General features: G+C 53.0%; 1 protein-coding gene across 5 annotated transcripts in view; it reads left to right on the forward strand.

The window, feature by feature from the left end:
* ASAP2 (ArfGAP with SH3 domain, ankyrin repeat and PH domain 2) overlaps window positions 1–12,697 on the forward strand; it is a 111,309-nt gene that overhangs the window by 94,356 nt on the left and 4,256 nt on the right. For 2 of the 5 annotated variants that reach the window (XM_021697683.2, XM_044918625.1), the window contains 7 exons: window positions 705–818; window positions 2,852–3,104; window positions 5,487–5,621; window positions 6,941–7,097; window positions 11,422–11,471; window positions 11,895–11,986; window positions 12,438–12,560. In XM_021697683.2, the coding sequence (XP_021553358.2) occupies window positions 705–818; window positions 2,852–3,104; window positions 5,487–5,621; window positions 6,941–7,097; window positions 11,422–11,471; window positions 11,895–11,986; window positions 12,438–12,560 (924 nt within the window). Of the gene's footprint in view, window positions 1–704; window positions 819–2,851; window positions 3,105–5,486; window positions 5,622–6,940; window positions 7,098–11,421; window positions 11,472–11,894; window positions 11,987–12,437; window positions 12,561–12,697 lie in introns of those variants that run through there. The other 3 variants (XM_044918623.1, XM_044918624.1, XM_044918626.1) reach the window with 3 other exon arrangements.

Raw genomic sequence — 12,697 nt, forward strand, 5'->3', positions numbered from 1 at the left:
TAGCATTGCACTGTGCGACACTCAGTGAGTGCTCAATAAATAGAACTACTACTAAATGCTATGCAAGTGTGAGATGAGTAAGAGGTACTGTTCTCAGTACTTCATATCCACTAATTTAATCTGGATAGCTACCTTATGACATGGTTGCTTCTGCTACCCCTATTTTACAGATGAGGAAACAAGCACAGAAGGGTTAAGGAACTTGCCCAAGGTCACACAGCTACACTCTGGCTGTGGAGGAAATTAAGGGCTAATGTGCTAGGACACCCACTGAATCTAATGAATTCGCTTCTCTCCTGTGGATCTAACATGGAATTGGGTATTTACCTTCCTTGAGAGAATTGCGAAAATACTCATTCACATCCTTTTTCTGTGGGCCATAATCTCTCGTGTGGGCCAAGACTGGTTGGGTTAACAATTAGTGGACACGTGCACTGTCCTCTGTTGAGTTTGCTCCTGTGTGTGCCTGTCAGCACCTGCAGGCCAACCATTAGCCTTTAGATCTCGAATAGCCCTCGCCTGCACACAGCACTTTACAGGTTACAGAGCACTAAATGGGAGTCTCGAGGTTTGAGTTTCAAGGTCCTCGGTGAGGGAGGGGGGTTTCAGTCGGCTGGCCTCGCCCCGGAGGGACTCTGCCTCCCCTCTCCCCACCTCCCACCACTGCCTGTGGGTGCCCGCCTCACAGCCCTTCCTCTTCTCAGCTGACCCAGGCCTTATGTGGGAGGTTTAACTCTCACGTCCACGTCGAGTACGAGTGGCGACTGCTCCACGAAGACCTGGATGAGAGCGATGACGATGTGGACGAGAAATTGCAGGTCAGTGCCAGGCTGCAGGACGCCAGGAGTGTTGTGATGCGCTTCGCTCCGACACTGTGGAGCCTAGAGTATAATCAGGGCAGAAAGTGGTTTTGTATAAAAAGCGGAGTTAACTCTGGGCTTCCATTGATCTCAGTAGCTGTTTGGTTTTGCCCTTCCCACAAGCACCGCTGGTCTCCCAGCTCCTGCGCGTGTTGATTTAAAGGGACGTTACTTGTGTCCTCATCATCAGCTCCTCAGATCAAAAGATATGGGGGGGGGGCCTCTGTTTCTAGTGGGATTTCGAGGAAGCCCTCGCACCGTGGATGTGGGAAAGAGCCAGGGGTCCCCAGTATCACAGGGCATGTTCACCTAGTTGATCTTTAAAACCTTAACTAGAATTAAATGACCGTTAGAGCTCTGGGTCCAGCTTTTTCCTTTATCAGATGGGATCATGGAAGCTTCAGGAGAGGTTGATCAGTTGACTCAGTCACAGTGAAGCCAGTGTTTAGACCAGCTTGAGGCCACATGGAGGGCGCTGGCCTCCGAGTCCAGCTCCCTGCTCATGACACTCTGTCTTGCACAGTTGGGGGCCCCCCCGGCAGGTTACTACCTTCACGCGGGTCTCAGAGCGGAGTCAGACTCCAGCAGACTGACTCCAGAGCCCACACTCCTAGCTGCCAGGAAATTCGTGGGGAATGCCATATAAAGTGTTCTATTTTTATTGTAGGACTTGAATGTCCTGATGTGCACTGAGGATGTCTGATTATATACATCTATGGCATTTCCAAAACCTCCTTGACTATCCTTGTTCGTGGAGCAGTTAACATCCATACTTACTATTTCTTAGACTAAGAAACTTCTCCACTGAGTTAGCTATAAAATGGTGTCCTAGTAAGAAGAGCTGACTAATGTTATACTTACCCACCCTAAAAAAAGATCGGAAACATGGGCCCCAGGGCGAGTCCACACATCAGAGTAGTATGACACAGCAGGTCATACAGTCCCCGTAAAAGTCCGACAGCAAGTGCTCACACGCCTCCTCCCACTCTGTTTCCAGCGGAGGTGGGTATGATACAGCCATGGGCTTTGTTGAATTTAAAATATGTGTGAAGAGAACTAGCCATCAAGTTCTGCGTAGCTGAGCTGAGTTTGAGCCATTGGGTTGGCCAGAGCCTTGGCTGGCCACTGTGAGCCGCTAGCTCTTCCCCTTGTGGGTGGTCCTGTGAGGGGCAGGGGGGTACGACAGCCAGTACTGTACCTGCTGAGCTCTGGGCATTGTGCTAGAGAAGCCAAGTTCACCCGCTGAAGAGATGAGAAAGAGGATCAGCAAGGCTAAGGTGATGCTCAAGATCGTAGCTCTTATAATGGAGCTGGTATTAGAAATGAATTAGATCTGGTTTACCCGAGTCCTGATTTCATGGGGAGCAAGGGTCAGCAAACCAAAAGGGCCAAATAATAAATATTTCAGGCTCGTGGGCCTAAAATATCACCATCTTTACTGCAACTAATCAGATGTGCCAGGGTGGCTTGAAAGCAGCCATAGACAATATGTAAATGACCAGGCATGATTGTGTTCTAATAAAACTTTATTTATAAAGACCGGTGGTGGCCCACGGGCCATGGTTTGCTGACCCCTGAGTTAGAGGAATCTTGAGACTTCAGTTCATTGGGGAAGAAAACATTGATCTCCCCTGAATTTGCTGCCTAGCTGTTGGGGATTGATTGCAGCTGGGTGCTCAATTGAAAATGTGTTTACAAACAGGAAATGCAGTGAAAACGCAGATCTAGGTTAAGATAACTCTGGCTAGTAAAGGTGAAACAGCCTATGTTTTCAATCCTTTACAGAATGGAGAATTGTAAATTATAAATCATGGCTTTTGGGGGTGGGGTATGTCTCCATGAAGAGACATGGTAAGAGTAACTTTCAAATCTTGCGGCTCTCATGTAACAATTGAGAGCCCCTGTAGCAGTGGAGTGCATGAGGTGGTAACCGGTAGACCGGACGCTGTGACCGAGAGGTCAGTGTGTGTGCATTTCCCACCCCTCTGCAGCCCAGCCCCAGTCGGCGAGAGGACCGGCCCGTCAGCTTCTACCAGCTGGGCTCCAACCAGCTGCAGTCTAATGCTGCATCCTTGGCCAGAGATGCCGCCAGCCTGGCCAAGGACAAGCAGAGGAGCTTTGTGCCCAGCATCTTGCAGAATGAGACGTACGGTGCGATCCTCAGTGGCAGCCCGCCTCCCACCCAGCCTGCGGCCCCCAGCACTGCCAGCGCCCCCCCACTACCCCCACGGAACGTTGCCAAAGGTACTGACCTGCTGTAGCTCCTGCCAGCGCATGAAGGGCATGATTTGGTTTTTGCTTTGGCAAGTTTATGGTTGCTTTGCTCCCTGCTAGATGACATTTGGGGTCTTTTTTTTTTTTTTTGTCTTAGAGTTGTTGGCCTCCTAAAGGAGCTCTTCATTCTTAGGGTTCTGAATGGTGATAGAGCATCTGACTTGATCCTTGTTCTGGGTAGAGGTGTGGCATCTGTGTCTCGTGGGGAGTGCGGGGACCCCACCCGGGCAGGCTTGAGGTGGGTGGCTCAGCTTGTGATGCTGGTCCTGTGACACTCTCCTGCAGACCTTCTTCCTGTTCCTTTTCTCTCTGCTTTTACCACTCACCCACCTTCATTCTTTCCCGTTTCCTTTCGCCCAGCCCCCATTCAGCCAGCTTGTGGTGCCTGTGATTATTTTTTATTTCTGTGATCCCCATGAAACGAAGGATAAAAAGATGCTAATTTGGGGAAGGATACTCAACCTCATCATAAAAATACAAAATAATCCCGCGGGTCCAACCAATGCCTTAAGGGCCAAAGCTTGCTCTGCTTACCTTAATTGCTTGGTCCCAACAGAATGAGTTGGACTCAACAGATGCTGGTTTTTATTTTTACGAAAATGGAAACTGAGGCCCCCAAAAGTTAAGTGATCTTCCCAGGACTGAAGGCCAGCTGGCCATTCTGCTCCTTGAAGGCAGGTCCGGCAAGTGGCCAGCGCAGCTCCTGGCCAGTGGCCTCCAGAGGGCATCCCATGGGAGGGGGGGACAGAGCCCCGCGGGGTGTGGTGTCTGGGCATGGTGGCTGCCGTGGGCTGCTGGTCCAGAAGGAGGTCCCACGGTGCAGTGGTGCTGCGTCTGCTCTCCGGGAGGGGGTGTGAGCGACGGTCGTGGCCTGGGCTGGGGGAGTGAACGGGCAGCTGCCATCAGCTGGCCCTGTGCCTCACCCCCCATGGGGCCCTGCCCCCAGCACCCAGGGGGATCCCTCAGGGAGGCCAGAGAAGGCCGACGGGGGCCTGTCATCTAGGTCACTGAATCGCACCCCCAGGAGTGAGTCCCCGAGAGGAGAGCAGGTGCTACCCGGCAGGCCCCGGAAACAGCGGCCTCACCTCCCCGACAGAGCCCACGGCCCCTGCGTGCCCACACCCCAGGCGGTGCCGCCCCCGGGGGCGCGCTTCCTGCGCAGGAGAGAAGCTGCAAGACCAGGCCCCACAGCTGCCCTCCTCCCTGTCACCTCCTTGCCCTGGCTGGGAGGGGCCCACGGTCGGGTCCTCGTGGGGCCTCTTGTCTCCCCAGCCTCCTCCCGTATCCTGTGTGCGGATATTAATTTTGTAAGGCCGGAGCTAAAATGGTTTGGTCACCTCCACCCCATTAATGGCTTTTACTGACTTGTGTGTCATGGGAGGATTTTATTTTGCTCTGTTGGGCATGTAAAAGGAAAACTTCATCTTTTTTTTTTTTTTTTTTGCTTTTGCTTTCCTAAAGTCTTAGAATGAGATGGTTTGGGATTTTTTCTGACTTCTTTCTTTCTTTCTTTTTTTTTTTTTTTTGGACTATTCCTGTAGTTAGCTTCATGTCCTCCTTTGACGGTGTAGATTGTCCTTCTTCCCTGTAGCCCCCCAGAGAGTCCCTCTGGTTCTCAGTCTAGCCCACACCTGGCCCAGCAGGGAGTCCCCGCACAACAAACAGCAAAGGGAGTCAGCATTGCATGGCCCGCACCAGGGCAGACGTCGTCCACAGCCCGCATTCCTCCCCAGGCCTGGCCCCCTGTGTGGTGACCCCCTGTGCACGGAGCTCTGTGGGGGCAGAGATGGTGACGTAGGCTGTGCTGGCTCCCCCGTGTGTGTCAGCTGCACCCCCTGGGTGTCATGTGTGCTGACTTTTAGCCAGAAATGTTTGCAGGAGGTGGGGAGCCCGTCACCTGTTTCTGGTCTGCACCCTTCTCTCCTTGTGCTCTGAGAACAGGTGCTCCCCTGGGCCAGGCAGTGACGCTCACACAGCCACGGGAGGACTTAGGGAGCGGGGAGAGGCAAGCAGACGTTCCAGAACCTGAGTGCAGGGCTCAGGACATGTCATGGTGGTTATTCGTTTTCCTTTTCAAACAGTATTTATATTTGAGAAAGAAAATCAGTAAGGTTGTAAAAACCAGCTGGTAATTTTCCCAGAAGCATCCTTGGTCTGGTGTGTGTAAGTCTCTTTCGTCCAGATGCCAGAGACAAAAGTTTCTTAAAAAATGAGGATTCTGTTTGTGGTCTTAGCGCTATTCTAGAAGGGTCATATTTACCATTTTCTGAGAGAGGGGATCAGTAATGCAGTGTTCTGTTTCTGTTTTTGTTCTGTGCATGTGCGTGCGTGTGCATGTGCGTGCGTGTGCAGTTCAGACAGCCTCCTCCGCTACTGCCCTGTGGAAGACAAACTCTGTAAGTGTGGACGGTGCAAGCAGGCAGCGATCTTCGTCAGATCCGCCAGCTATCCATCCACCGCTGCCCCCTCTCCGTGTGACATCTACCAGTACGTTTTCTCCTTTTTCCTTTCTTGCCAGTGGGCTCTTGGATCTGGATGGCTGGGGGGTGCTTTTGGCAGCCACGTGGGGAGAGCTGCGAAGCCGCATGCCCACAAGGCAGAGGCTGCCAGGAGCCCAGCCCTGTGTGTCCCCCCCACCACCACCCCCACCAGCCCCTCCAGCCGCCCTCCCCAGCCTCAGACTCCTGTCTGTCCTGCATCCCGCCCGGGGGGGGCTCACACACTCTCCTCCTCTGTCTTCCCGAGCACCTGAGCAACATTCCTTCCTTTCATGCACCAGCCCAGGGCTTCATTTCCTCTGGCCATTTGGTGGTTCTCAGTATTTGGGCACAGTCATGTGGATGTGATCTGGTATGTGTTCTTCTTCAATGTCAACACGTGGGTGAAAGGCCCAGGGCCTAGGGGAGGGGACTGGGGGGGGAGGAATGTCTTTACTGGATCAGTGGGGCAAGCCCTGAGCCTGTCTCCTTCCTGCTCTGCATGGGCTGTGGGAGGGAGGAGCTCCAGCCTGAGGGGGCAGGCTTTGAGAGCACTGAGTTGTACCCAGGTTGTTCCTACGATTTTTAACCTAAGCAGCAGCCCAGCCCCAGCTGCAGAAAGTGCCACGTGTGCGTGCGCTGGAGGCCCTGGAAGGTTCCGTGGGTTGTCCCCCATCCTGTCCTGAGCATGGCTTCGGCCTCAACGAGGATGGGGCATGAGGACCCTGGGTATTTGGGAGCAGCATGAATGTTTGTTAGAGAGGGGGAAGCTGGTAAAGGAGCCAGGGGCTCAGGGCCCAGCTCCCTGTCTTACCAACTCTTTTAACTTTTGGGGAAAGCACGTCACTTTGAGCCTCAGCCCCCGTCTGTAAATAAATAACCTCTTTGCCCTGCTCCCCTCAGAGATTGTGGAGCCTTTACAGAGTTAGTTCTTTACAGGCTGTCTCAGATTGACCTGCTGGAAGCCTGGGGAAATGGGTAGGACCCATGGGTCAGCTGAGGACCCAGCTCACTGGGGGTGGGACTGGGGCAAGACCCCAGCCCCAGCCTCAGCCTCCTGCTGCTGTCTCTCCAGGTCTCAGGGTGGCTTCCCCACAGAGGAAGATCCTCACAGGCTCATAGAAACGTTTTAATCCTAACTTGAGGCTTGGAAGGACTCCCTGCCAATACAGTTTTCTAAAAATCTACAATGAAAGGAGGGTGTTTTCCCTCATGAAATCACCATTAGAAAAAAAAAAAAAAGCCCTTACCAGAAGAGCCTCTGGTGAGAAGGCTGGGGATGTGACGAAGTCTGACCCTCTGTATTCCTCTCCTTTTCTCTTTCCACAGATCCCCTGGCTCCCACTCCGCCCCCTCCAGTAGCAAAAACGCCCAGTGTGATAGAAGCCTTGAGCCAGCAGAGCAAGCCGGCCCAGCCTGGGATCCCACTGAGCAAAGCCCCGCCCCCGCCACCCAGCCGCCTCCCCCAGAAGAGGCCTGCTTCCGGGTAACCATCTTCCAGCACCCCTCACCAGGGCCTGGCCGAATTGCCATTCTTGCTTCTTGCATTCAAGGTTCCAAGTGCCAAGGGCCCCATTACTTCATCTGCTGAAATTTCTGTACAAACATTTGAAATCTCCACATAACATTTGAGCCCAGGGGTCACCTAAGTAATTCATCAGGGTCAAGTGTCTTAAAAATAACTTACCAAGAATTTTTAAGCTGTAAAAATTTCACACAAATGTGTATCTTATATCCACATAATGAATTTAGACTTCTGTTTAGTACAGACATTGGGTTTTGGGAATTAAAGTCAAGATGCTAGGCCTCTAGGTTCAATTTGTTGCTCACTCACAAGGTTATCTTGCTTATATGCACCCTCTGCAGTGTGAGGCGTATATTTCCTACAAACTAGGATGTTCTGCATCAACACGATATGGCCACACAGTCAGAAAATTAACAAAGACACATGACTACCTTCCAAACCTCAGACCCCATTCAAGGTTTGCCATTTGTCCATAGAACATCCTTTACCAAGAGGGATCTAGTTCATGGTCTCAAGCTGGAAAATGGTTTCGTTTAGTGGCAGTGATACTTAGAAGCCAAGATCTGAGTGCTTTGTGTGCTCATTGCTCTCGGAGGGTCGCCGCTCCCAGGCAGGCCCTCTGAGTGGTCAAGACCGGGGATACACGTATATGCCTAGGTGACCATCCGTGTAGATACACATTTATGAACACATTTATCTCTGTATTTCTCTCTCGTCTTGAAATCCATGAGTTCACACTATCTCCCATTGCAAACCACACCAAGACACAACCATTTTATTATGCTCCCAGACTCTGTCAGGAATTTGGATTAGCACAGTGAGGATAGCTTGTCTTTTTCACCATAATATCTGGGGCCCTAACTGAAAAGTCTCAGAGGCTGGGATGGTTCGACACAGAAAGTGACTCATAGGCGAAGGACTCATAACCCCTCTCCACTCCGTGCGTCTGGTGGTTGGTGCTGGCTGTTGGCTGACGCTGTTGGCTGGAATACTTACCGTACGAGGCCTCTCCATTTGGTGAGGGCTTCCTCAAATCATGGTGGCTGGGCCAAGAACAAGTCCCAAGAAATAGGCACAGCCCTGGAGAATGTCACTGGTCAGGGTTGAGGTGGGGACGGTGCAGGAGCACAGAGTGGTCACAGACTCCAGATCTCGGGAAAGAATTTGGGGCAGTATTTTCAAAACACCACAGGGTTCATTCTCATCCTCTCCCTCTCTGTGCTCCTTACTCCCTTTTCCAGTGGTGAGAAATCTGGCTCCCATCCCTGCCTCCACCTTTCCTCTCCCTGCTGAGATCTGGGGTCCCCCATGGAGGTCTTCTTCACCCTGCTGGGGTGCTCTCACTGGCCCACCAGGCAGCTGCCTGCCTTGTCCCCCTCAGGCACACCCTGTCAGGCCTCCTGTCCCTGCTGAGGCCCTGACTCCCCAGGGCGGGTCTTTTTTCATCCATGCCACCAGGTAGATGATGGAGTCTTTCAGGATAGAAACTACATCCTTCAGTTCTTTATCTCCCAGGCCCAGGGTTACTTCCTGAGGGAGCGACTGGGTAGGGGCGGCTCTGGCCAGAACCAGTCCCAGGGCTCCACCTGGAGGCCGGGGCTGGAAATGCAGCTCTGTACAGCCGAGGGGCCGCGCTCTGCCACCTTCTAGCTTCCATTTCTCCATTGCTGGCTCGCTTTTTAAATCTGCCTTCTGGGAGATTTTCCTCATTGTATCTTCCAGTTCTTTTATTGAGCTTTTCATTTCCACTATCACATAATTTTCAAGTTAATAGTATCCTGTTTGGGGGCGCCTGGGTGGCTCAGTCGGTTAAGCGTCTGCCTTCGGCTCAGGTCGTGATCCCAGGGTCCTGGGATCGGGCCCCGCATCAGGCTCCCTGCTCCGCGGGAAGCCTGCCTCTCCCTCTCGCACTCCCCCTACTTGTGTTCCCTCTCTCGCTGTGTCTCTCTCTGTCAAATAAATAAATAAAATCTTAAAAAAAAAAATAGTATCCTGTTTGTTTCATGGAATCGTTTTCTCTCATCTCAGATTATTAATGATGGGTTCGGGGCAGTGTTTTTGTTTATGTTAGCTTTTGCTTTTCTGAATAATTTGTTTCTTCCATGTCCATTGTCTTTGTTTTCACTTCTGTTATGTTAGAGCCTTTTTCCTATAAATCTGGTGTTCCCTGCCCAGAAGTTGGCACTTCAGCTGAGGCATTAAAACTGATCGCAGCCCTCATGCGCAGAGCTGCCAGGTGGGCTTGGCTGTCGAGAGTCTCACGGGGCACTTTCACTGGGGAACCCTGAACTGGGGCCTTTTTTCTTGAACAACTCAGGTTCCTTAGAGAACAGTCTTTGTTTCTTGCCTGAAGGGATCCGGTTTTCTAGGAGTTGAATAAAGAAATAAAGTTAAGCTTTTACTTAGTCCCCCCCCCCTTTTTTTAAGAGAGGTGGGGCAGGGGCAGAAGGAGAGAGAGAATCTCAAGCAGACTCCATGCTGAGGGCAGAGCGCAACACGGGGCTCGATCTCACGATCCTGAAATCATGACCTGAGCCGAAATCAAGAGTCAGACGCTTCACCAACTGAGCCACCCAGGAGCCCTTAGTCCCCCCTTTTTAAAGATGCTCCCCAAAACCGCACTGGTGTACTCCCTAGTCCAGACATGCTCTATTCTACCCTCTCCAAGAATAGAAACTTCTGGTCTTCAGTGGGTTGAGGGAGGGTAGTTGCTACTCGGGGTTGGGCTGGGAATCCAGGGATTCAGTAGCTCATTGAGCAGATTTTGGGCCCATCTGTGTTTACTGCCCTGCCTTACACCCCCCCCCCCAGGGGCTTATGAGCCTTGGGGGCTCAGAGCACAGATGGGGGTCCTTCAGGGCTTCCTCACTGCACAAAGGGTCCCCCTCCGTAGGTGAGCTGGCATGGTTAGGATCCGTCCCTCCAATGGCCACTTCCAAAATGTTTCCTCTTCAGGTTCTCTTGGTACTTTTTTGGTTTAAGTTTTTTCTAATCTTTTTCCTTGGGAGAAAATGGAAGTAAATGTATTTCAGTCTGCCTTTTTTTAACCAGAAGACTCTCAGCACTTTTTTAATACTGCTTTGTGAGATCTCTTTCTAAAACATAGTGTGTTATATCCTTGCCTTCCTGTTCTAAGTGGCACGTCCGCGGTCTCCGTGGCTACTGAGTTACGCAGTAGGGGGGAACGCTCTCATGTCTACGCTGAGTGGCTGCAGGCTGTGCTTCTCTGGGTTCCTGCATCGGGGTCTGTGTCTTGCTTCAGCTTGCCCCCCTCTTCCCCTGTTGTAGCTGCAGACTTGCTCTTCCCGGGCTGTTCTCTCAGATGCCAACTCCCGTTTGAGGTCCTAGATGAGAGCCAGTCGGCGTGCGGTGGCTCAGAACGGGGTGTTGCTGCCAGTGCCCGGGGTTGGGCACGGCCTGGCTGGGTGTGTTTCATCTCTAGCACCGTCTTACCTGGTTTTACCTGCTTCTTGGGATCCTCTCCTCTCGTCTGACCAGAGGGAGAGGTGGGGAAGGGGCAGAGTAGATGATGCGAGGGTATCTCCAAGACCACTTTGGTTGGGTGGAAGCCTGCCCTCGCCGCCTGGTGGGGTTCTGCTGTGAAAGAATACGCTGGTGGGGCCTCTTGGTAGAGGAAGCACCCACCCTGGTCTTACCCTGGGTGTACATCTGGGATTTTACACGGGCTCTCTTAGAGCAGGCCTGATCAGCCCCACGCCTATTTTTGTATGGCCCACAAGCTAAGATGGTTTTTGGTTTTTAAATGGTTGAAAAAGCCAAAAGAAGTCTTTGTCATGACACGCGACAGTCATGTGAAATTCAGATTCCAGTGCCCGCACATACAGCGTATGGGGCACGGCCCCGCTCGGGTTTCTGCGTTCCCCGTGGCGAGTGCCGTGTGGCAGCACGAGATTTCGTACGCAAGGCCTGGAATATGTACCGCCTGGCCCTTTAGAAAAGGGGTTCGCTGACTGGTGTCTTCAAGAATCAGGCCTTTCCTGGGGGCCTTCCTTAGTTGGGGGTGACTGAAGGCAAAGGGGGGGGCAGTGTGATGACTTCTGTCCTGACACTGATGGAAATCACACAGCCAGACCCGTCAGGTGGGTGGGGCCTTCACTTGGTAGGTGTTGTTAGTTTCTTGAAAGTATCCTAAACTCAGTGCAATGTTTTCTTCACCTTCGGTCTGAGCACAGATGGCTCCCTTGGAAGGAGGGGGTGAGGTGGGGGTTGAGAAGGTGCCTGTGGGGCCTCAGGCACCAGTAAATCTACTTTCCCCTTCTTTTAGGGCTGACAAGTCGACCCCACTGATGAACAAAGGCCAGCCGAGAGGACCTGGTAATTCTTTCATTTGGCCCCGGGGCTTACTGCTGCTTCCGTGGGGCAGCGTGGGAGAGGTTTGGGCTGCAGCTGCGCCCCTGCCTTCCACGGAGCCTCTCCTGCTCCCGCTCCCAGGCTGCTCTGTACTGTGTCCTGCCTCCCTGTCCCCTTCGTGTGGGGCCGGGCAGGGACCTAGAAATCTGCAGAGGAGCTGGCAACACCTGTCCCGCTCCGTGACACTCACATGCCTTGCACGTTGGACAGAGGCTGCATGGAAGTCACAGCTGCTTGGGCCTTTGAGGGACTTTTCCCTCCATAGACCCGGAAATCTCTGGAAACCTGCCCTTCAGACATGATGCTGTGGCAGTTATATTAAGTGTTTATAACTCATTGGTTATGCCTGAGGGCATATTGTGATGTTGCTTCATTTTGGCCCTACAGGAGTGGATCTCTCTGGAACAGAAGCTCTGGGTCCTCTGTCCAACACTGCCGTCCTGCAGCCCCCAGCCCCCATGCCCAGGAAGTCACAGACAGTAAGTGGAAGAGCCCCTCCTTTCCTGCCTCTTTGCTCAGGCCGGCAGTGAGCAGGAGACTCTCCAAGGAAACAGGTCTTCCCCTCTTCCCCTTGGGGGCGGATGGGAGGCCTCTTCCTGGATCTGGGCAGGACACAACCCCAGAGCTCTCCAGCCGGTGGGCTCAGCACCCTCAACACGGCTCCAGGACGGACCCCCACATGCACCCCAGGCACCAGGCTGCCTTACTCCTAGCTCTCTGCACTCAGCTGGGATGGCTTAGCTTTTCCCTGGGCCTCCCGGAAGTCCCCCAGCCCCTGAGCTACACCGATCCGCCCATCTTGACACCTGTGGGCTCCCGAGTGGTCCGGACCCCTGGGACCAGCTGGAAACAAAGTGGCCCCCTTCTCTGCCCCAGGAGCTGACGCCTCCCTGCCACACTAACCTCTGACCCTTCCTCTTCTCAATACAGACCAAGTTAAAGCCCAAGCGGGTCAAAGCTCTCTATAACTGTGTGGCTGACAACCCAGACGAGCTGACGTTCTCCGAGGGGGATGTGATTATCGTGGATGGGGAGGAGGACCAAGAGTGGTGGGTGAGTCGGGAGCCTGGGCCCGGGCTGTGCCTGGGAGGGGTGGAGCTGAATCCTTGCCCATGTGACCTGCGAGGCCTGCTCCCGGGTCAGGGCCTCTGCCTGTGCATCCTCGGGACTGCTGGCCGTTCTGTTCCCTC

This window comes from Neomonachus schauinslandi, chromosome 10 (assembly GCF_002201575.2).
Source record: "Neomonachus schauinslandi chromosome 10, ASM220157v2, whole genome shotgun sequence".
Lineage (NCBI taxonomy): Eukaryota > Metazoa > Chordata > Mammalia > Carnivora > Phocidae > Neomonachus > Neomonachus schauinslandi.